At 31.5% G+C, this 23,637-nt stretch overlaps 1 protein-coding gene across 2 annotated transcripts in view; it reads left to right on the top strand.

Annotated features, from left to right (window-relative positions):
- LOC126742764 (C3 and PZP-like alpha-2-macroglobulin domain-containing protein 8) overlaps nucleotides 1-23,637 on the top strand; it is a 334,454-nt gene that overhangs the window by 249,121 nt on the left and 61,696 nt on the right. For both annotated transcript variants that reach the window (XM_050449553.1, XM_050449554.1), the window contains exons 9-12: nucleotides 1,320-1,504; nucleotides 7,187-7,304; nucleotides 7,359-7,504; nucleotides 16,613-16,852. In XM_050449553.1, coding sequence (XP_050305510.1) covers nucleotides 1,320-1,504; nucleotides 7,187-7,304; nucleotides 7,359-7,504; nucleotides 16,613-16,852 — 689 coding nt within the window. The remainder of the gene's footprint in view (nucleotides 1-1,319; nucleotides 1,505-7,186; nucleotides 7,305-7,358; nucleotides 7,505-16,612; nucleotides 16,853-23,637) is intronic.

Raw genomic sequence — 23,637 nt, 5'->3', positions numbered from 1 at the left:
CAGAAGAGCTATATATAATATAGGTCAAAATGTTGGCATTAAAAAAAAAACAATTTAAACAGCTTGGATTTTAATTGACCTCACATCCAACATAAGCCTTAAAAGTAAAGAATAATTCTTCTGGTTCCCTTTTAAGCTTTTTATGTTTGGAAAAATGAGAGACACCATCCCTAAAATTTTAAATGGAAAGGTGGTCCAATGATATCTTATTTTAAAGGTCCTTTATATATAAAGATGTAAAATTCATGTACTTTAACTCAGTAGTTTTGGAGATTTATTTTAGAAAAAATTTCAGTGAAAGCATTTACTTATTAAGTAAGGGCTTTTCTTCACTATGCCCATGGTTTATTTATCATTTTGATGTTGAAAATAGCGATTGGAACGTTTTTTGTCAAAAAAAGGACATCATTTGATTGATCCCTATTTTTACCTGGAAATTTGACCGGTAAAATGTATTTGGAATTACTGGAAGAAGTCATAGTTCCTGCATTAACAGCCATTATTGAAAATAAGAATGATCGGCTGTACATTGCGAATAGGTTGATGTTTCAATAGAATGGTGCCCCACCACATTACGCATTTCGTGTTTGACAATATGTGCCATAGATCCAATGATCCCCAAGACCGTCAGATTTATCACCTTTGGATTTCTTTTTGTAGGGTTACTTAAAAAGTAAAATTTATGCTACTCAACCAACATCGCTGAAATATATGCAGCAAAGAATTGTAAATGAATGCCTTAAAATAACTCCCAAAATATTGCAAAATGTGCGGCAACATTTTGAGCAAAATGTTTATTACTGCATGGAGAGTCATGGTGGTAATCTCCGACATTTACTTACCTGACAAGTCACTTCATTCTTCACCTTTAAACTACTTTCCTTCCAAATGTATTGATCTCTACTACTGATGATATATTAGTTTTATTTATGCTTTAAATAAAATTAATTTTCAAAACTACTGAATTACATACATACATCAATACATACTACAATACATCATTATAAAGGTAATAGAAAGACCTTTAAAATAAGATATCACTCAACCCCTTTTCATTTAAGATTTTATGGATGATGTCATATCCGCCCAGGGGGCTGTACGTGATTTTTCACCAGACTTGTGCCCACCTCGAAAACAACATCGACGGGTCTGGGCATTTTCCAAAAAAAACTGCTAGTAAATGCCTCTGTTCCGCTCTCGATGCACCATCCTATTTATTACGTCTCCTATTTTACACTAAATATGTCTTTAATATGTAAGTCACCACATGTCAGTCAATTTACCTATCTCATTACCTAACCACAAGAGTTTATTTGCAGCCCGAAGAGGAAGCATACGTGACGATATTGTCAACTTGTCCGTGTGAAAGGGATGTTCATTACGTCATCACCACGGACGGACGGATAAGCGACTGGGCACAAAGGCGTTATGAGGAAACTGTGCCAGTGGTTAAGCAGACAATGCAGTCAATTGAACCCGGTCCCACATGCAAACTTAACTTCAGGTAACCTGTTTTTTATTAAATTAAATATATTTTCATTTTCCTTTAAATAAAGAATTTCTTATTGGTGTAACAGCAAATCATTAAAATCATTGTTTAATTTAAAAAAAAACGAGTTTCTCAAATTCAATTGCAACTTAGCAAAAACAAGATTACAACACTTTCTCTGCGAGCGACATCTCCTACCAATTAACTAACATCAGTTAGGAATTTAAAAGTTAAAAGTTTCACATCTTCAATTAGACCGGTTCTTTGCGAAACATTTACCCTCCAATTAGCTTCCGAACTAAGAAGACGTTTCACGTTATAAAGTTATCCGGCTAAGTGAAAAATGCTAGCCTCAATTCCTTAATTATCTTAAAGTTAATTGGGCATCCGCGGAACTTCATCCTTAGCAATGCCTTGCGGAATAATTTTGACTGACGCTAATTGCGCGCCGGTCCTATTTTGAAATTTCTCTTTGATTAAATCGAAAGTCTGGAATATATGGATTAGCAGTTTCCAGTCAAATGCATTAAAGTTAATTTTATGTTTTACCTATATTGGTTAGTTTTACTACTTCGAATACATGAATATATGTATATAACATGTTATCGGAAATACGTATTACGTTATGTGCCCATACGGATACAAATAAAAAGCGCTAATGGATTTCTGTAAGTGGTCTTAGAAAAATCGCATAGATCATGAGTATTCTCGTCTAGGGAAATCGGCTGCAGAAAAACGACAAGAATGTTCAATATCAATCTTATATATATATATATATATATATATATATATATATATATCTTATATATATATATATATATATTAAAAAATATGTGTATTAAAAAATGTATTAAAAAATAATATGATTACCTTTACAATTTTCTTCAATTTTCTGTAAATACGTGCACGCGGGAAGCTCTTTACCTTATCAGATAGATAAATTGCCAATTATATAATATCTGCGAATTTTCGTATGTGTGTGAAATTTCATTGTGGTATCGCTATCCTATTAAGGGAAGATTTTGGCACTGAGCTTTACAAGTCTTACCTTTCAGAGAAGATCCGCTGTGTGATAGTATAAGTATCAATCAGTTCCATGAGCATTTTTCATCTTAAATTTTATAGATTGTTAAATGGTAATTTTTACAATTTTTAAATTTAACATTGACCTATTTCTTTCTTACAGCCTTACCCTAACTATTAATATCTACACAAGGCAATGCTTATCTTGACAATGTATTTCCTAATATGGCAATCTACAGCTTTAAATCTGAAACGTATAATAATAAGGAGGCAAGGATAACTTCCAGACTAATTATTACTGATGAAAATCTCTTTAGATTTCATAACTAGGTAAAGTTAGAGGACAAAGATTTTATGTTAGACCTCGATACAGATATAAATATATATGATAAGTTTAAAAAAATAACATGCATGCGGGTAAACTTTGCACTAAACTTAAAAGGTAAGGAGACTTTTAAGAGACTTTATGTCTATCGATATTCATCGAAAATAACCAAATCTTACCTTAAGGCAGACTATTATTAATTGCAAAGAAATTTGTAGAGAAATTAAATATTAAAAGTTACTTATACTTTGATGTAATAAAGCGCCACCGATTGAATATCATTTGACCGATGCTTAACTTTCATAATTATAGTATATTATTTGTGCGCTCCTTGTATGAAAGAGTGCAATATACTTTTTATTGTGTATCCCAAAAGTCTATATAAGAACCTTTGCTGTTGCTAATATGTGAGAATGTCATTTCACTAATTAAACAGATGTGTATAAATTAATCTTGTTTGCAGATTATTCTATTTTATTGCAGTGTTAGTGAGTCTGAGTATTTCATTATGAAATCTACAACTAAATTTTCTATAAATAGTTATGTAAAGCTTTTGAGAGTTCTTCTTGATGAAAAACTTAATTCATATTGCAGAACTCTTTTTTTAAAGACTTTACCTAATAAGACTCCAATTAAAAAGTACCTTAAGAGAAATCTTCAGGACAGCATATTTCAGCTTTTATTGTTAAATAAACCTGCCGCGTAAATCCGCTCATACATAAATGATATTTTAACTGCAAACTACGTATTTTTACAGGACTTTATTACCAGAAATATTGTTGGCATTTTTTCCATAATGTGCTATTTGCTATATTTGTTTTAAGGCTCAGTTATTATTAATATATGCAGTACCAGTGTTAATATGCAAATAATATACGTCAGAAAAAGATTTAAAAAATAATGAGGAAAATGTATAACTGAAATCTGCAGTTATTTTGTTGGAAGATTTAGAGTGAGCATAATCTAAATGGATATGACGTATTTATATATTTAAATATTATATATGACATATTTATATATAAAAGTATAAATCGGGAATAGCAGAAGTCAATACTTATAATAGGTCTTGTCATGTTTTAATTTTATTATGCAAATTCAAATTCAAAATACCTATATTTTTATATACCGGGTGGTGCGTCGCCGAGCGAAACATAGGAAATCCCATGTAAATTTTAAGGAGGTCAATTATTGGCTTCCCTATACATTTTACAGAAAAAATGTCTGGGAAAAAATGGTTTGGGAATGTCTGGGTATAGCGTCTTAGCCGCTAGACGCTACAACTAGCATTAGAGTCACATTTTCCTAGTTAAGAATTAAGAGGTATTTACCGTTTACAATAATATTTAAAACTTGCCAAACATTAAAAACATATTCGCCACTACGGAAAAGGGTACATTTTTTGGTCTATGAGCCATTATGATTTTGTAAGTTGTAAGAAAACACACCAAATACAAATGTGTAATTAAAAAACGTAGATTTATTTTAGGAGTAATTGAGAAGCTTGTAATGAGCATCAGAAGTCTTATATTTATTACTTTGACAGTACGTAAAAAGTTACTGGATCCCGAGGGCAGCCAATTTGTTTAGAAACAAGTATCTAGATTTTAAAATTAAGATATCTAATAAACGGATTATCAGGCCGACATTTACTAAGAATACTTTTTTTAAAAGAAAATATTGAATAATTAGAATTTTTTACTAGAACTTTATTATACAGGGGTACAAAGAAATGTTGGTATTTTTAACACATGCAATATACCGCAGGTGGCGTCATCTCCAAGGTATAGCAAATCCGCGGTCAGACAATTTCTCATTCCAAAAAACCCCCTCATACCAAATTTTAGATTAATATCTTATGAAACACTCGACTTATTTAAAAAAAAAACGATTCTATATTTTTCATTTTGACGCCCTGTATATTTAATACCGAGCGCCCATTTAAAAAATGACGTAACGAAAGTCGCAATATTTTGGTCTACCTTATATGTGGCCGGCGGATTGGCCTCCTTTTTCCGGACACCCTGTATATATTATTATTTATTTGCCGATAAAAAAATAATTCTAATTAAAATATGCCAGAAGTGATACACCCCCACTACTACTACTTAGCATTTAGTAAACCTAAAAACGAAAAAAAAAAGACAAAACGAAAGGCTAAAAAATATCTAGTAAAAAAATTGTATATAGAAAAGCAAAATTAAAAGTTACATATATAGTGCGCAAGAGATCGAAATTGGTGGCAGTATTATCCCAGGGAAAGAACTGATTCGCGACATCCGAGAAGGCCTCCGGGAACATTGAGAGGTTCTTAAGTGTATATATCAAAAAACTTCAAAAAAATTTATCTATTTTAAACTTTTGCGTTTTATTGTGATTTTAGCAAAAACCGTATCTCTATATATTTTGCTTGATTTTTTATTGACATACTTCTAATATTTATTGAGAGATTATTCCATAACATTGTTGCATTGACCAGGAATTTTAAATAATTATGTGTTCCTCGTATTGTGAACAAATGGAATGAACTTTTTAAAAATGTACACACTTTGCATAAACTAAATTAGTATTATTTTTAATTATTGTTTTTTTTATTGTTTTATTCATTAGTCGAACACATTTACTATATTACTTGTGTATAATATCCTCTTTTTTATTCATGCAAATTGTAGTATTCACAAAATAACAATATTTTTGCACATTTGTTACATAAGTCATTACGCATTTAAAAGTTTTGGATTACCCTAAAGTTCCGAAAATTTTATTTAATCGGAAAAAATAGATTATAAAAGTAGAGAATTAAATTTAATTTGTAAAAAAAACGTTATTAGATCCTAATATTTTTTTTAATATTGGGTAATTTTTTAATATAAATTAAAAACTTGTGTTTTTCTCAATAAATGTATTGGAAACTTCACCTTCCACCTCTCGCATTTGTGCAAGCTTGAAAACGGCTACCCATAGTGCCTATGAGATTGAAGATGCTGTTGAGGAAAATTGTGTTATTTTTCCCGAGCAGCATGACCAAGCTCATGTATATTCCTAAGAGGAGCATGTTCTATAGAATTCATATCTGGCGAGAGTGCGGGCCACTCCAAACGATTGATGCCTTCTAATTCCAGATACTCATTTACAACTCTGTTATGGTAAAGTCGGGCGTTATTAGCCATAAAAAAAGCTTCACCAACGGCTTTAGTTATCTAGAATCTCCTTCGGCCACCAATTATTGTGCCTTGAATATAAATTCTGTGCGATAATTAAACATGACACCAGCCCAGAATATAGCTCTTCCTCTTGCAAAATGGTACGGGTGTGCATGAGCATGCTGGGCAGCTCTTATTGGCTCCCTCTATACCCATATCTGATGACTATTCTGCACCAAATAAATTCTTGTTTTATTATAAAAAAACTTGCAGATAAATCTATGTGCTCCTGTGCCCACTATAATCGTCGAACATGATGCTTAGGTTGTAGTCGGAATACTCTTAATGATCAGCGATTTTTCTCTCTTTCAGCTTATTGTCAGTATTTGCATCCGCAATATAGAGACCGATACTAGAACTCCCACATACTGGAATGCTGGTATTGCCATAGTTATTTTCTTGGTTTCTTCACATGGTAAAGTGAATATAACGGTTATATTGTTGATTAGTAACGCCTTTTCTCGCTTCTCGGTCTATCATAAAGAGATTCCAAGTGCGAGACACATCATTATGCCAAATCCGAACTCTATTAGCACGAATCTTTGAGAATGGCCTTCTTCAAGTAAAGCCACTATTCTTGCACGGTCAGTCTCACTTGCCGAGGCATCTTTTTACGTGAACTGGTAAAATTAAACTGTCTTGACCTTAATAATTGAAATCAACCAAGAATGGACCTTAGAGATACGAAAGATAAACAAATAAGCCCACAAAAAATTTGTAATGCTAATGAATTTCTTTGTAAGAAAACAAGGTGATACAAAACTTTTGAATCTATGTGTATTTTATAATAAAACGGTTAAATCAGCTTTTTTATTAATCCTTTATTGTCTATTTACTCCGATATGATATTCCAAAAAAAGCATGATAAAAAGTAATTAAAAAAAGACTTAAACTAACTCAATGTTATCTAAGTTTTCGATTACCAATAAGTATCTACTCAAAGAGCCGGCCGACGCTACGTAAGTAATCAATTTAATCCAGTATAGGAGGTTTTACCGAACAAGATTAAAACACACTTTAATGTTTAAGGCGAAATAATCCCTCTCTAATCTCTCTTCTGAGAGAATAGTTTTCTTGGTAGGATTTCATTATTGGAAAACGATTAGTTTATATATGAAAGGAAATAACTAAAAATATTTTTTATTGCAGTTTTATGGTGCAAGCTGTAATGGCTCCTGTCAGCCAACTTCTTGTATATTATGTGACGCCACAAGGAGAACCAATAAGTGATGTAATCAGTTTTGACGTAAAACTTTTTAATAAAGAGGTAAGCTTTAGGGCAATTCAGAAAAAGACTATTCATTATTTTTATTTTACTTAGGTTGTTCTTAATATGGAAAACAGGGAATATTGGCTGCCAGATCAACTTCTCGATATAGAAGTAGTAGCAGAACCATCTTCATTGGTTTGTTTATTAGGAGGAAGATCGGAATCCACCGGAGATCTCAGATTTGATCCAAGAATAAGGTAACGTTTTTAACTAACAAAAGTATAATTATTTTAACAAAAACCAATAATTATTTTACAATGAATCGTAACATCAGGCAATCAAATAGCAGCTTTTTTATTAAAATTTGATCAAACGAAATTGATATTCTCAGATCGAAAAATCAGAATAGAAAACGAAAATCAACAATACATATTTGTTCAAGGCCTTTAATAAACATCAACTATAGTAAAGCAACTAATGGTAGTAATTAGTACTAGCAATCCAACATCAATTATTTTCCATTGTTCCCAACTCAGCCAATAAATCTTGATATATCTCAAATATATTTTTTTTAAAATCACGAAACAGGATTTATCAATCAGTGCTTAGAATTAATATTAGCCTGGAAAGAGGGAGGCAAGCACCCTTTCGTTTTTACCAAAGTGTTTCTTAAGGGTCTCCACAGGATAGAAATGGGGTGTCAGTAGCAAGGTTTTTATTTTTCCTGCTTTCAGAAATATTATGTGTTGGTGCCACGTTGCAAATATGTACATATTAAAAAACAGTTTTATAATTCTATATAGTATACTTCTTATCTACCCAGCAAATATCCATCAACATCTTTTTTTATAAGCCACGAACATGCGTTTTAGTACAAATTTCATTTTTCAAATGGTCGAAGAAATACATAAGTAACAAAATTAAACCATATCAAAATATTAGTTATCTCTTTCTAGCCAGTAGTCAATAAAAACAATAATACATTAATAATATTGTAAAAATACTTATTTCTATTGATCTTTCTCGTATAGTACAGTCAGTCTATCTTCTGAAGTATCAATTTAGGCAAAAATAGACGAAATCTTGATACTTTACCAAAATTTGTGTTCTTTATAAAAAGCCCAAAAACAAAAAGTTGATATCTCTTCCTCCGTACTTTTTCGGAAAACTCAAAGATTTTTTGTAATCGAATTTTTGCAAAAACCCTAGGTTTTAGGGAAAAGTGTCTGAAATAAAAAAGTTTATAACTAAATTGCCTACAATTTTAATTTTAGGATCTTTTCTGTGAAATAAAATGCGCAGAAGGTAGAGGGCGCAAAAGTCACCTAACATTGCTTTTTCCAAAATTTTGTCCTGAAATATTTTTTTTCACAGTTTTTAACACTTTTAACGTATAGAACTCAAAAAAACCTACAAAAATAATGTATGCATTTTTTTCAACATAGCGCGTTTATTTTCCAAAAATCGCATTATATTAATATGAAAGGCGCGTAATAATTTACTGGGGCTGTTCTATTACGCTCAAAATTTCCGAAGTTGTAATTTCCCAAAAAATTTTGTATCAATTTCCCCTCCTTACTAGTCGTGTAAGCCAATGTACATGCAATAACACACAAGATAGAGGGCGCAAAAATCACCAAAAATATATTTTGATGTTTTATTGTAATGTAGTATTTTTTTTAAATAAATAATGGCTTTATTTGTACTTTTCTTCAATAGTGTACATAGGCGAAGTCTAGCCAAAGGCTAATCTACTTAACCTATTTAAAAAAAGTAAGCAAAATTATTTTAGATAGCACAACAGAAAGAAAAAATTAACATTTGTAATGGTAACACTAATATTAATATAAAAATAAACAAATATACACCCATTGGTCCATAAAAATCAGAAAATTATAAAATAAGAAATACCTACTGACAATTTAGCTATTCTGTTTTGTTAAAAATGCAGCTTTAGTTTTTTCTTGAAACCCGCTACTGACATTTCTTTTATAGGATTCGGAACAAGGTCATTGTAAATTGCCACCATTATTTAGCCATTATACAGAAAACTATGACGAAAGAAGGCTGTTCTATATCTAGAAATTGACCACTTATTTATAAATCTCAGATTTGCTTCATGTAAATTTTTCCGAAAAGTAAGTTTTTTTGCGGAGGTAGGGAGGAGTAGACGACGCTAGCAGTCTATGCACAAAAACCGCCAATTGCATAGAGAATAGATTTTCCACGCGCAGCCAACTAAGTTCACATAGCCTTGCAGAGACTCTATCATACTTTCTCAGTCCATAAGTAAATCTGCAGCATTGATTTTGCAGCTTTTGCAAACAGTACGCAGTGATTTTGTCTAAACATGGAAAATAAACAATATTGCAGTAATTCATAATAGGTAATACTAAAGACTCACATAGTTTTTTCCTTACCTTAAAATTAATTATATTTCTGTTTGCATACAATGGCTTTAAAGAATAGTATGACTTTTTAATAACATTAGAAACGTGTAACTTAAAGCGCAATTCATCATCCAAAAGCAATTCAAGGTTTTTTGCATATTTAACCATACTTAGCTGATTACCTCCCACAAAAAGCTTTAAACCGTCCAATGCTATTCTTTTTTTGGTCTTAGAAGTAAAGCACATAACACAACACTTTGAAGGATTGAGTTTTAAATTAGAGAGGAAAAATTTGAGAAGAAAAGAAGGAAATTTTAGAAAGATGGTCGTTTATTTTATTTGATGCCTCCAATACAGATTCAGCTTTAAAAGAATGATAAATTTGCATATCATCCGCGAACCCCTGGATCTGGCAGTATTTTACAACTTTAAACAAATCAGAAATAAGAGAGGTCCCAAAACAGAGATACTCCAGATGTTATATATTTGATATTTGAAAAAGTCTGATCTTCCAAGACCACCATTTGCCTTCTGTTGGATAAGTAGGATTTAAAAAACATTTGGGAAACATTATCAAAGCCATAATAAGCCAATTTTGGCAAAAGCAAATGATGATCCAAGGTGTCAAATGCTTTGGAAATATCAAGCATTATAAGTGCTGTGGAGTCACCTTTATCCATTGCAGAAATTATCTCTTGGGTAACGTTTAGTAAGACAGATGTCGTGCTATGTTGTTTTCTAAACCCAGATTGCTTATGCGGAATAATATTATTGGAGGTGAGAAAGTCATAAATTTGCGGCTGTATAAACTTTTCCAAAACTTTAGCGATGACCGGGATAATTGAAATTGGTCTAAGGTCGCTGAAATTAGTTGGATTATAATTTTAGCCAAAGGTGTTAAGAGAGAAATTTTTCACATACCCGGGAAATACCCGCAAGAGATATACAGACGAAGTTCTACAACTTGTTTTATTAATTTTGTATTATCTGGAACCACCCAATGCCGTTCAATTCACCTTCATAAGAGAGTTTTCAAAACTCAGATTTTGCCTACGACGTCAAACTAGTCTACACATTTACATTCATTATAATCATGTTATAAATATGTGACTTTTGGTCTGGCATTATTACTTTTTGACAAACGTATCGCACTTTGCTTTCAGAAACTATTGTATAATAATAATAATTCGATGATTATTCATAACTGATGACTTTATGCTATAAATTTTTTAATAATCCACCGCTCCAAGAATTAAAAAGCCGGATTCCATAACGTACTAAGCGTCATTTACTTTACCCAGGACTCAGGACGTCTTGAAATCCGGCACTTCAATCGTAGGATTTTGAAGTATGTAAACAAGAACTAATCGCTATTAATAATTCGTTTGATGTGCAACAAAATTTCTAATGCATTATTTAGCATTCGCTTCTTAAATTCATCCTTCTGAACCCTTAACCCCGCTTAAAGGAATATTCAGTTACAGGTAAGTACGTAATGTAATACATTTTTACCAAAAAGTAAAAGTAACTAATCTGCACTTTATTAAATATGGAAATTAAATATTTGTCAAAAACAATTCCAAAAAATCTTTGCGCTACAATAAAATTTCAAATAAACTTGTAGTATTTTTGGCGGCCTCTATCTTGTGTAATTATTGATTTATAGCGACAAATACGGGGAGTAATTGTAGACAAAATTTTAAATCTTTATTGACTTAGAAATTTTTATTTAAATTAATGTTTTCGTAAGAAATAGAATCCAAACATTTTTTGAGTAAACCAAAAATGGTCCATGCAGGGGGAAATAACACAATTTTTTGGTAAATTCAAATCCTGCTCCAGGAACGTTAAATGAGGTGAAACAGCTCCAGTAAGTTATTACGTGCCATTCATATTGATATAATGCCATTTTTGGAAAATAAACCCGCTGTATCTTGATAAAGAGATTTTGAAAAAAATGCATGCAATGCATCATTTTTGTTTGGCTTTTTTCACGTTGAAAATGTTTAAAACAGAAAAAAAAAATTATATTAGAAAAGAAGTAAATTTAGATGACTTTATATTCTGCGCATTTGATTTGATACAAAAGATCTTGAACTAAAAATTCTAGGCAATTTTTTATTAAAAATTTTTTCTTTCGGACATTTTTCATAAAACCCACGGTTTTTTGCAAAAATCACTTACAAAAAAATTTTTAGTATTCCAAAAAAGAACGGTGGAAGGGATCGCAACTTTTCGGTTTTGGGTTTTTTATAAAGAACACTAACTTTTAGAAAAAGTATTAAGATTTTGCCTATTTTTGCCAAAAAAAAGTTTCAGATTAACTGTAGCACTAGTAATTGATGTTAATTAGGTTCCAGCTAATTATTAATTTTATTGTTATCAAAACAACTCATTGCTCAGCAATAAATAATATATAATATAATAAGGAATAATATAAAATTGGAATATATAATTATTTAATGGTAAATACTAATTAATTATGGTTTCATAGAACAAATGTATATTTCAATGTTTTCTAATCCTGAATGCTCCTCACATCCTCAGGATTCCCTCTACTATAATTTGACTATATTCCTACTGATCTAGCTCGGAAAGTATTATACTTTTTTTTAAGCTTTTTTCTTTAAAGAATTCTTTATTTCTCTATCTGCTTTTTTTTTGGTTTATTCATTAGGCTTAAATTCTTACATGGTAAATATTATAGAGGCAGATTTGCTTTTTCTTTAAGACTTTATTCATCATGCTTGAATCGGAAGAAGAATCGGAGTATAAACTCATAAATTGATTTGACTGTTCATCCATATTTGTATTCTCCACCCCTTATCTTGACATTCACGACAAATAACGTTGGCAAAAACTTTTTTTTAATAAATTTTTAAACCTTTTAGTTATCCGGAGAATGTTTTATTTTTCATTATAAGTTTTTCTAAATTGTGTTAATTCCATCGTTTTCAGTAAAGGTTTTTTGATATTGAGACATGAGGAATTAAACAATTTTTCAGTTTAAATGTCATATTACTAAAATATTTCTTTTTTATAATCATCAACTTTTTCACTACTTATCATCATAAAAATTCCCTATCTATTAATATTTTCAATAATATTATCGCCATAACCATTGAGACAGGCTATTAATTTGTTTGTTCTTTGGGTACTTGATAAATTTAGGAAATTAACAAATTCCTTAAATTACTAAACTCATATTCTGAAATATTTATTTTAACTTGTGCCGTACTTAAGTAGAACCTCCTTGAGAAAGATTATACGCCTTCTGTTCTCAAACTTTTCCATTAAGTTGGGAAACTAATGAACTTGGAAAATTGCAAAATCTAACTTTAAGATTAAATCGTTTAGGATTGGAGGATTAGTCTCTAAGAACATCTTTATTACTTTCCAATTCGAATTTGTACAAATATTACGCGGCAAGAAAATCTTCGGCTCGAATCTAAAACCCTAAATGAAATTCCCGTAAAACGGATTAAGATGTTTCTGGAATTATTTGCAGATTATTGATTCGTTGAAATCGTTTATTTTCGAGGGGTTTGCTTAATTTCTTGACAATTGCAAGCTGTCGCTTTGTGTTGAATGAAAAGGGATTAATTGTCGGATTTTAAACGGTCTAAACGGCTGGAACGAATGTATTGTATTGTATTTGCTTTCTTTTCATTTAGCCATACAATAGAAAATTTTTATAAAGAAGTAAATACTTTTTATCAACATTTTGAGAAGAGAAAATAAAAGAAAAAGAAGAACAAACTAATGAAACTACTGTTAAGGAAGATAGAAAAGAATCCAGTAAAAAATACAGTGAAGCAAACAAAAGGATAAAGGAGACAGACAAACGCATATTAAGTTTACGAGAAGAAATAAGAAAATCTCGATAAAGCAAAAAAACGAAAGAAGATAGGATCAGTTTATAATGAAATATAAGAAAGCATGCACAAGGAATGACAAAGTGATGCATTTGTATTTCATCCTTTTGCACTTCACCTTCTGGGTGATAAATTACTTGAATTTTTAATATTTCCTTAATAGATTTTTTTATCAATATTCTTCTTCATCATTTCTGTATTAGATATTTAATGAAAGCCAAAAGGAACAATAAATATTAAAAGAGCCAATTAAATAAAAAATAGAGAACCATGAAGTACTAGCTTAGCCAGCAATATTTTGTGATCGAAACAGTTAAAACTTAATTAGCTACCTCACCATTATTGGGACGCCATTGTGATTGGCTTAAATTTTGTGTTTTCTTTAGAAACCTCACCATTTTTTCCTTAGCAAGTTCTAAACGATTTTCTTGAAAAATTATGTATAGAAGAGAAATCGGTAAAAGATGGAACCATAAAGCACATCAGCATAAAGTCACTGTTGTCAACAAAGCTATTGGGAAATATTAATACACCAAAAAGAAAAAACTGATAAATAACAGAACTTTTATTTCATTTTAAAGAATTTGTATTTTTGATCCTTGGTAGTTGATTAAATTATTTTCCTGAAAATTGTAAAGAATTGGAAAAAAGAGGTGGAGTAAAACAAATGGACCCATATGTTGACTGTATAGTCTAAGGGATGAAGATAGGAACCAGACATTATTGAAGTAAAATACTTTATACTCAAGATTGGAACCATAAGAACGGTTTAATGTACTTGCTCCTAAGTAAGTAGAAGCAACAGTACAGTTTTTAAGATAACTCACTTTTTCGTTATTATACTGATGTTACTTAAAATTCTCTTCAAAATCGTGATAAATATTCATCTGTATACACTGTCATAGTTATTAAAATGTGTGAGAAAAAAATTAAATTTAATAGTAATCCTAAGCGTATATGAAGTTCATACATTACATTCATAAGAAGAAATTTGTTAACTCTTATTAAACCATCACTAACTCAGACTGATGCAACGTTTTGAAATGAGACAAATTTTTGTAAATAATCTTTTATTTTTCTTTTATTGATACTGCGGTACTAAAAAGACTGAGACAGTGTTCTTTAAAGTGTGTTTCATGATCAGATGTACAGTTTTTATTTACATATACAGTGGCCGCCTAAAGTTCCGCATAAATTCGATAAAAATTAGAGACATGATTTTTTGAGAAAACGCTAGGACCCGTTGATTTATATTTTAAATTGCGCATTATTTCACATAAATTTTTGTATACATGCCAATTGTTTCTATTTCCATGGTTGCACTTGTAAAGAATCTCCATTTTCGAATGTCACTGTCAGTTCGAAAATTAATAGTTTTTATCACAATAAATTATGGCTAATTTAACGGAAACCCAACGAATTTAAATTTTGATGATGCTAGGGTACGGGGATCGCTGTTCACGCAAAAAGAAGTAAGTGAACTGTTTAATGCCAAATACCCAAACCATCTTATTTCTCAGTCAACAGTTAGTAGAATAGAGCACAAATTCATATATTCAGGTCATGTGATAATAATATAGTTGGAACGTCAGTAAGACGCATCTTAAAAGCAAATGAATACCACCCTTATAAAATTAGACTAATACACGAATTAAATGAGGACGATCCTGATCGAAGAAACCAATTTTGCGAGCAAATGATGAACATTTGCAATAATAACCGTCAGTTTGTGCTACGAGTTTTGTTTTCGGATGAAGCAACTTTTTGTTTAAACGGTGTCGTAAATCGGCAAAATTGTCGGTACTGGTCAGTATCAAATCCACACTGGGCAACTGAGGCTCATACACAGTACCGTAAATCTAATAATGTTTGGGCTGGTGTCGTGGAAAATAAAGTAATAGGGTTATACTTTTTCGAAGAAAACTTAACAGGACAACGCTATTTGAATTTTCTTCAAGAAGATCTTATCCCTGCTTTGGTTGCCCTATACCCAGACGAACAAGACCCTGCTGTCCCGACAAATAATTTATGGTTTCAGCAAGGCGGCGCAGCGCCACATTTCTTTCGGGATGTCCGTAAGTACTTGGATACAGTGTTTCCAGGAAAATGGATAGGACGAAGAGGGCCAAAAGAGTGGCCGGCCAGGTCACCAGACCTAAATTCCTGCGACTATTTTTTATGGGGGTATCTGAAAAGTATAGTTTATATTGAGAAGCCGAACAACGTAGAAAATTTGAAAAATAGAATTAGATATAAATTAGACGTATATCACCCGAAATAATTGATAGTGTTTTACATGAGTTTGTAAACCGTCTTGCTTTCTGCCAAGAAGTAAATGGGGATCAGTTTGAACACTTGATAAGGGTTTTTACAGTTTATAACATTTTATCCTCAATTTTATCTTAATATGTAAATAGACGTACTTACTTGCTTCCTTGTTGGTTAAATGTAAATATTTCGGAAACAGTTGAGTTTTGAGATAATGTGTGTAATACAAAACTTGCTTGGAATTTCGCCTATATTTCATAAATGCAATAAAAAATATAGCATTCCATTTAAAAAAATGAGCGATGAATTCATATATTTTTTTTTTCCACCCTGTATACAAAAATTTATGTGAAATAATGCGCAATTAAAAATGAAAATCGACGGGTCCGAACGTTGTCTCAAAAAATCATGTCTCTAATTTTCATCTAATTTATGAGGAACTTTAGGCGGTCACTATATAATCCAGACATGAGAATAATGATATTATGTATGTCAACATCTTTACATGCACTCGCAGTTTTAAAACTGTAAGAATAGAATCATTCCAAAATACTAGTTATATTTTAAAATAAATATCAAAATTCAAGTTAAGTCAGGTTTCTTATTTTTTAATTTATTAAAAGCCAGAGTTATTATATACTTATTGGTTGTTCTTACAGGGTTAAGGTCGGAGATTTTAGATTAATCAGTATTCACATGATGTTCGTTAAGGTATCCAGTTCTTTTTAATATATTCATAAATTATATTTTCCGTTCATGAATTATTGTGATAGAAATTATAGAAAAAAGTTATTAATCTTAAAATATATTATAATGCAATTTATCCTTACAGTGAAGAGCCAACTATTTCACCCATAACAGAAGAAGTAGACTTCCTCGAAGCAGGGGTATCTTATTTCCAACGAGAATGTTCAAGAAGAGGAGATTCTGGAAATACTGGCATGTCAGCAATTTCCTACAGACAACGTGGAACAGGTGCTGGGCCCTCTGGACAGAAACGAAGACCGCCAGAAAGTTTGGTTGGTGGGTCGCCATATAATCAACTGTGGATGTGGAATTGCTATAATTATTCGTAAGTACTTTAATAATTTTATCACTGAAGTAGATGTTAAATCTGCAAAGGGCCTCAGTAAGTCACTTTTTTCCTTATTTATACCTATTTAAAATATAAAACATAACAACGAAAAGTTTTGTTAAATAAAACTCCTCTTAATCCTTTTTGTTTCTACTCGAAAATACTGCTTTTCTTTAAAACTTGTTCCGTTTTCCTAAATGCTAACAAACGTTAATTAAAAAGCTTATTTAACTTCGTTGTTTCAAAGTAAGCAGTTGAGAAAATTATTAAAAAAAACATGAATAAAATCTAATTATTAATAATCTAATTGTCTACATTTAAGCAACGATAAACCTGAAAATAAGGTTAAAGATGTGAGCGAATAAAAACATAAAGCACCCCAATTTCGCCAGATATTAAGACAAATATGCTTTATTATTTCGCCTTGTTTTGCTAAATGTTTTGCCTGGGGAGTTACGTGATAAATTAGCACTTTGCAAACTGAACTAACCCACTCGTTGATTAAGGACCAATTTACAAGAAAAACCTTTTGATAGGCCTTTTTTTTTCTTTTTAAGAAAATTTATTATATGTATGCGCAATTTTTATCTGGTTTTTATATATTTTTTGTTGATGAAAGATAAAATTTAAAAAAATAGTCTTAAGTGTTTAAGCTGGAATAGCCTAAGCTTTATTTGATATTTCTAAAGTTTTTATTAATCTCCCTCAAATGTTGACATTTGCTTAAAAGTTTAACTGGTCCTATTTAATAATATCAGTTGCAAATCGATAGCAATTTGCACCAAACACGTGTGGTTTTAGACCATAAAGCAATCAATAGTAACACGTAATTTTTCAATAAACTATAATTTTCTCCAAAGTTGTTTATAGACTCGAAGATTTTGTTATTAGTTGAATAGTAAAATGCAAATACCCAGATAATTTTGAATTTATTATAAAATTCTTGACAAATATATTTGTAGATTCTCTGGCAATATTTGACCATAAAATACAAAGATATGAAATATCAATAAATTCATCTAGAATGGTTCTAAATATTTTAATGAAAATTTCCTCAAAGTTATGGGTGAACAGTAAGGGTGAATAGTGATAGGTAAAACAGGGTGCTTTTAACTTAATCGGCCTTATTGGTATTTGTATTAATATTTAAGATACAGGCTCGGGTAAATTAGCAAACTAGTAGGATTTTTGATCTAATTTAGGAAAATTCCTTTTACGAATATTAAAAAATGAGATATGTTAGAATGTTACCTTCGATGCCAAAAAATAGTGACAGAACGTTAGAAAAGTATCGCCAGAGATTGCAGACCCGTAATTTGCCAAACCAAAGATACTTCTTAATTCTCAACGGAAAATTTAGAAGTAACGAAAACGTGTTTAAAAGAACTATAAGAAGGAACCAATTTATAGTAAAGTAGGATGTTGAGATTTTTAGTTTGGCATATTTTGAAGCTCATATGAAAAACTCAACTGTTTTGCCATATTTGAAGAAACCATCACAAAGAAAGGCTTGGTATAATATTAATTACCCCTTTATTAAAAATAGATTCTTCCGCTATGGGAACGCTTATATAAGAAATTTGCGAAACAAAATAAACCAGGATTTAGCAAGAGCTTACGGTGTGAGCTTACTAACAATATGGCGGGTCGTAAAGAAACTGAAATTTGTGCCATATAAGTATATCGACCAGTACAAACATTGTTGGCTAGCAATACTAAAAGAAGACTTGCTTTTTGCAACTGGTTCGCGACGAAGGTAATTTTTCAAACATAAGTATCTTTAACCGTATTGGTCGCAAGAAAATCTAGTTCCTATTGATCCCACAAATCCTCAAAATTAATAAAAAGCCTCACGAAACCTGTGTGTTGTGATGGCACTTTGACCGGAAAGAGATATGAGTATGTTGACCTCATAATATCTAAAGCCCTGGAAGGTTATTTGATGATTTTTTGTTAACTTGAAGGAACAGCAACAAATTTATTTCCAATAGGATAGAGCGCCTTTCCATCAACTAAGTGATGTAAGAATATTACTTAATAGCCATTTAACGATAAATAGATTGGGACACGTGGCCTGATTCGTTGGCCACCTAGGTCACCCGACCTAACCCCTCTTGACTCTTATTTTTGGGGTTACATAAAGGATGAAAAAATACAGAACCATTGATGAACTTTAAACACATATTAGGGGAATAAGTAAACAGATAATATGCAAATATTTCTCAAAAACGCGATGATAATTTTTTTTTCTGTTTTCTCTATTTTAATCACTAGACAAGATCATACTAAGTTGTTGGCTAATTTAACCGAACCTGTATCTTAAATAATAACAGAGATATCAATAGTGCCGACTTAATCAGGCGCACCCTATACAGGGTATTTTAGAACTATGGGATCAAACTTCTGTGGGTTGTTTAGTGCAACAGAAGAATCCAGTTGAGTATAGGAACCCATATCAAAAAATGCGTCACTACGCCACTACGGCCCTAAGACGCGTTAAAATTTATAAAAAACATTAATTACCTAAATAGGATCTGCTGCATTTATTTTTACCTTTTGTACATGATACCATAACAACAATTGTTTAAAATCAACGCTTATCAATGTCAATTCTCAGTGTCATGTTTAAAAATTTTATAGCTTACAATTTTTAAACATTTATTGCTAATGGAAAGCTTTACCAATCAAGAATTAGCGGATATGCATTTGGGATACGGAGCAACAAACTGCAATGCACGAGCAGCATCGCGGTTGTATCATGAACGTTATCCCAAACGACAGCATCCTGGATACAAAAAGTTTATTGCGGTTCATTGGCGGCTCGCTGAGACAGGCATGTTTAAGACCAAGATGCATGATACTAGTGTTGCTCGAACCGTAAGAACGGTCGAATTTGAAGAAGAGGTGCTTCAGCGAGTTGCCGATGAACCATCAAATACAGATGTACGAAATGACGAATAACAGAATGTACAGAATGACGAATAACAGCAGCATTTGAAATCATTCAAAACAAGGATCCAGTTTTTAGTGTAGTCCGCCGAAATCATGTGCAGCGTTTAAATCGGTGTATTGAGGTTGGAGGAAGACATTTTAAACAATAATTGTTGTGATGGTATCATATACAAAAGGTAAAAATAAATGCGTCAGATCTTATTTAGGTAATTAATATTTTTTCGAAATTTAAACACATCTTAGGGCCGTAGTGGCGTAGTGGCACATTTCCGGACATGGATTCCTATACTCAAATAGATTCTACTGTTGCACTGAACAACCCCTAGGAGTTTGATCCCATAGTTCTGAAACACCCTGTATATATAATTTTATATTTCGATTTTCTGATAAAAGAGCCCCAACAGTACATTTGACAGACAATAGATATTTCTTTTTGAAAATCGTTGATCAAACAATGAGGTACATGCTAGAACAACTATTAACAGATCATAGAAAGAAGATACAGGAGGACGCTCACGTAGAGCAAAATTATTTGTTTAATGAGATAAATGCTCTAAAAATGGATATCATTTTATCATCTAATCCTTTTGAAATTCTATAATATTTAAGAATAATTTAACACCATTTGAAAAAAATTGAGCGTCACTGGTTTTCCAAATTTCAAAATAATAAACCGTATATCAAAACCAGAACATCCTTCAAAAATCATCCGGTATAATTCTTGTTAGAATCACCCTTGTACTAATTATTAGATATCTCTTATAGATATGTATATATAACCAACCAACCTGTATATACATATATTCACTCATTAGTTAGGCTTAGCTGAGTATAATGAGTCTAAGACAAATAACAGTCAATTATAGATATATAAGTACTATTTATTACGATTTAAACGTATATAAATGTATTCAAAGAGGTAACAATTATATTACACATATTTAATTAAATCACTAAAAAAATTCATTAATGATTTTAGTTAACAAATAAATGAAATGTTACATTTAAAATATTAGAAGTTGCTTGCTTTTATAAGGGGGTACTTTTTTAGAAACATATTTACTTATGTTTAAATTGAATTTAAAAAAAAAACAAAACAGTAAGAAAAAGATTTGCAGGTAATCAATTCTGACTATAAGAGTTAAAAAATCATCAGAGGGGTATAATGAACCCAACACTCTATCGAAACTCGTCATACCATGATACGTCCGCGAGTTTTGTACATACAAATATATCATAAGTTGTTTTAAAAAAATTGAAAATGAATAACAAAAAATAAACAAATTTTACCCCTTGTCCGCTTTCCTCAAAGCACACCCTTAATTCGGCGCTGATGCTGATTAGCTGGCTGGAAAAAGAAAACCAAGTGGTTAGCAGTCGTTAAAACTTTGATAAAAGAATCATCTAAATTATAAGTTAATTAACGTGGGATATTAAAAAAAAAAACTAAATGAAGAATCTTTAAAAAATCGACTGTTACTATTTTATTAAATTTAATTTATCTTGGCTTTAATTAGTTATTAAGGATCTAGCATAAACGTATATAGAAAATATGCCATAGTGTGCCGAGCACGTGCTGCACATTCTAGAACATTCAAGAAGAAGATTTCCTGTTTTATGTTTTTTTGTTGAGAAAGAAATTTCTCATTCCATTGAAATGCGGCTGAATATTATCCATTGAAAAATTCCACGAGCATACAGATAAATAAGATTGAACAATTAGAACTGTAATTTACTAATATGGTTCAATAAAAAAGAAAGTCCTATCTTAAAAAAAAATTTTAAAACACCTATAAAAAAAAAACAACTCGACAAATCATACAATTAATTTACCCAATTCAGTACTTTAAATATGAAACAAATTAATAATGGTTCATTAATTTACCTAGTAATGTTTGAACGACTACCTGCCACATGCCCTTTCTAAAAATTCTCTCAAAGTGGCAATTAATGCAGGATTAACTTGCCTGCCGGTGGTGATTTAAAACCTCCAATCGGCTTCCGCTCGAGGGTCAGAATCCCAATATGGATATCTAAAAAAGACAATACACTTCCAAGGACTACTTACTAAGTTGGCAATTCTCTTGTCGAAGGTCATAGATTAATACTTCTTACTGTTCTTAGATAGGAAACTCGCATAAGAGCCAATAGAACACTGAACATCGATTAACTGTTACGCCCTCTTAATGTCAAAAAGTAGTACTAACCGGAAGTGAAAGTGGGTTTGTGATGTCAGAATAGCGGGTAATTTAAAATTTGATTATGGCTCCAAATGTGAATTAGTGGGAAATCTATTTTTTCGGAAGTTTAGTAGACAGACTGAAGAAGTGTTAAATTGGAACTTTTTTGTCCTCGTATTAAATAAAGTCTTCGAATTATAATTTTTTCTATTTACGTAGTAGATAATTTCTGAAAGAACCATACATTTCCTACTTGATACATAGGTCAGGGTTTTAGAAATTAAACAAGAAATATTCACAAAATACATTACCATATTATAAGAGATTACAGCAAAACATTAACAAGTTACACATAAATGCTTCTTAAAATATTAAATAAATTATAAAAGTTTTTCCAAATTACCATAATGCATAAATTTATATATTAACTTAATGACCATCTTTGTTATTTGAAAAGCAAAGTTTGCTAGGTAGAATTTATACAAGGTGTTGCAAACCGTTATAGTAAATGTACAAAGTTAATAAAATTTTTATAAAATCATAAGTTTAAGTGTAGGGATAGGCCTGCAAAGAGCTCACCTCTATCAAGAAGCAAAAAACTCACTTCCTTTACTGGAGACTTAGGTTGACCGGCTTGCCTCGCCGATTTCTGCGTTAAACAAATCCTATACAATCAACCTAAAGGGCATTGGTTCCAATCGGCTGGCGGGTATTACTAATATCTATTCGGATAATTTGTGACAGCTGAGGCATATATTCCAAAGACCTCCAATGTAACACGATGCCTCGCCTTAGGTACCTACTATGCCAAGTGTTTTTGAAACCGAAATATAAGGCATAACCCTGGCGGCAAAACACCTAATCGATGACAAATCGATGATTATCCGATACACATACTGCAGACATTTCTTGCATTGTCAAGACCGCGCCTCACGTCAAAACTGGTGCAACACAGCCAACGCACCATCATGGAAGCTTCTTCTAAAAATACAGTGGGAGTCAGCTGCATCAAGGGGCACAATCATAGCAAGAAAAATCGGGCGGATGACTTCCTTGCCAAGAGGGCCTTACTCTTTAACCATTAGGACTGGAGCCCTTCGTGGGTCTGGGGAATATCAAAGAATACTCTCACACGAGGTGAGATGATACTTAAGGCTGCTATTTATCTAAGAAGCTTCTCAGCTATCCGGGTAAACTGAAGGTAATCCGCAAATTGTCTCTGATTAATAGGAAACTAAGCCTGATTGAACACTACGATTGATGACTGACAGGATTCTTACCATGTTACTATCAAACACATTATAAACTTTTTAAAATGAAATTAAGCAGGAGTCCATTATGTAGGCCATGCATTCCTGAAAATGAGATAATGAAACACATATTTTTAGATTGCTCTGGTCTCTCGTCAATATGCAGTAGAATCTTGGCGTATTACTTTTCATTCTTTGGAGAGGTTAGAGGGTTCACTATTGTTGACTATTGTTAAATAGTCCTTAATAAGATTCGATGACACATACCTGATGCCATTCTATTTTTTTAATAGTCTATCATGAGGCACCGTATCAAAAGTTTTTGCCAGATCCAGGAATATAGCGAGTGGCTTCCGACACAAATTTATTGCCGATTGAATAAAGCTCATATCTCGATACA

Source organism: Anthonomus grandis, chromosome 12, assembly GCF_022605725.1.
Source record: "Anthonomus grandis grandis chromosome 12, icAntGran1.3, whole genome shotgun sequence".
In the NCBI taxonomy this organism is placed as follows: domain Eukaryota; kingdom Metazoa; phylum Arthropoda; class Insecta; order Coleoptera; family Curculionidae; genus Anthonomus; species Anthonomus grandis.
The sequence above is the reverse complement of the archived record's forward strand: the minus strand, read 5'-3'. Positions and strand labels throughout refer to the sequence as shown.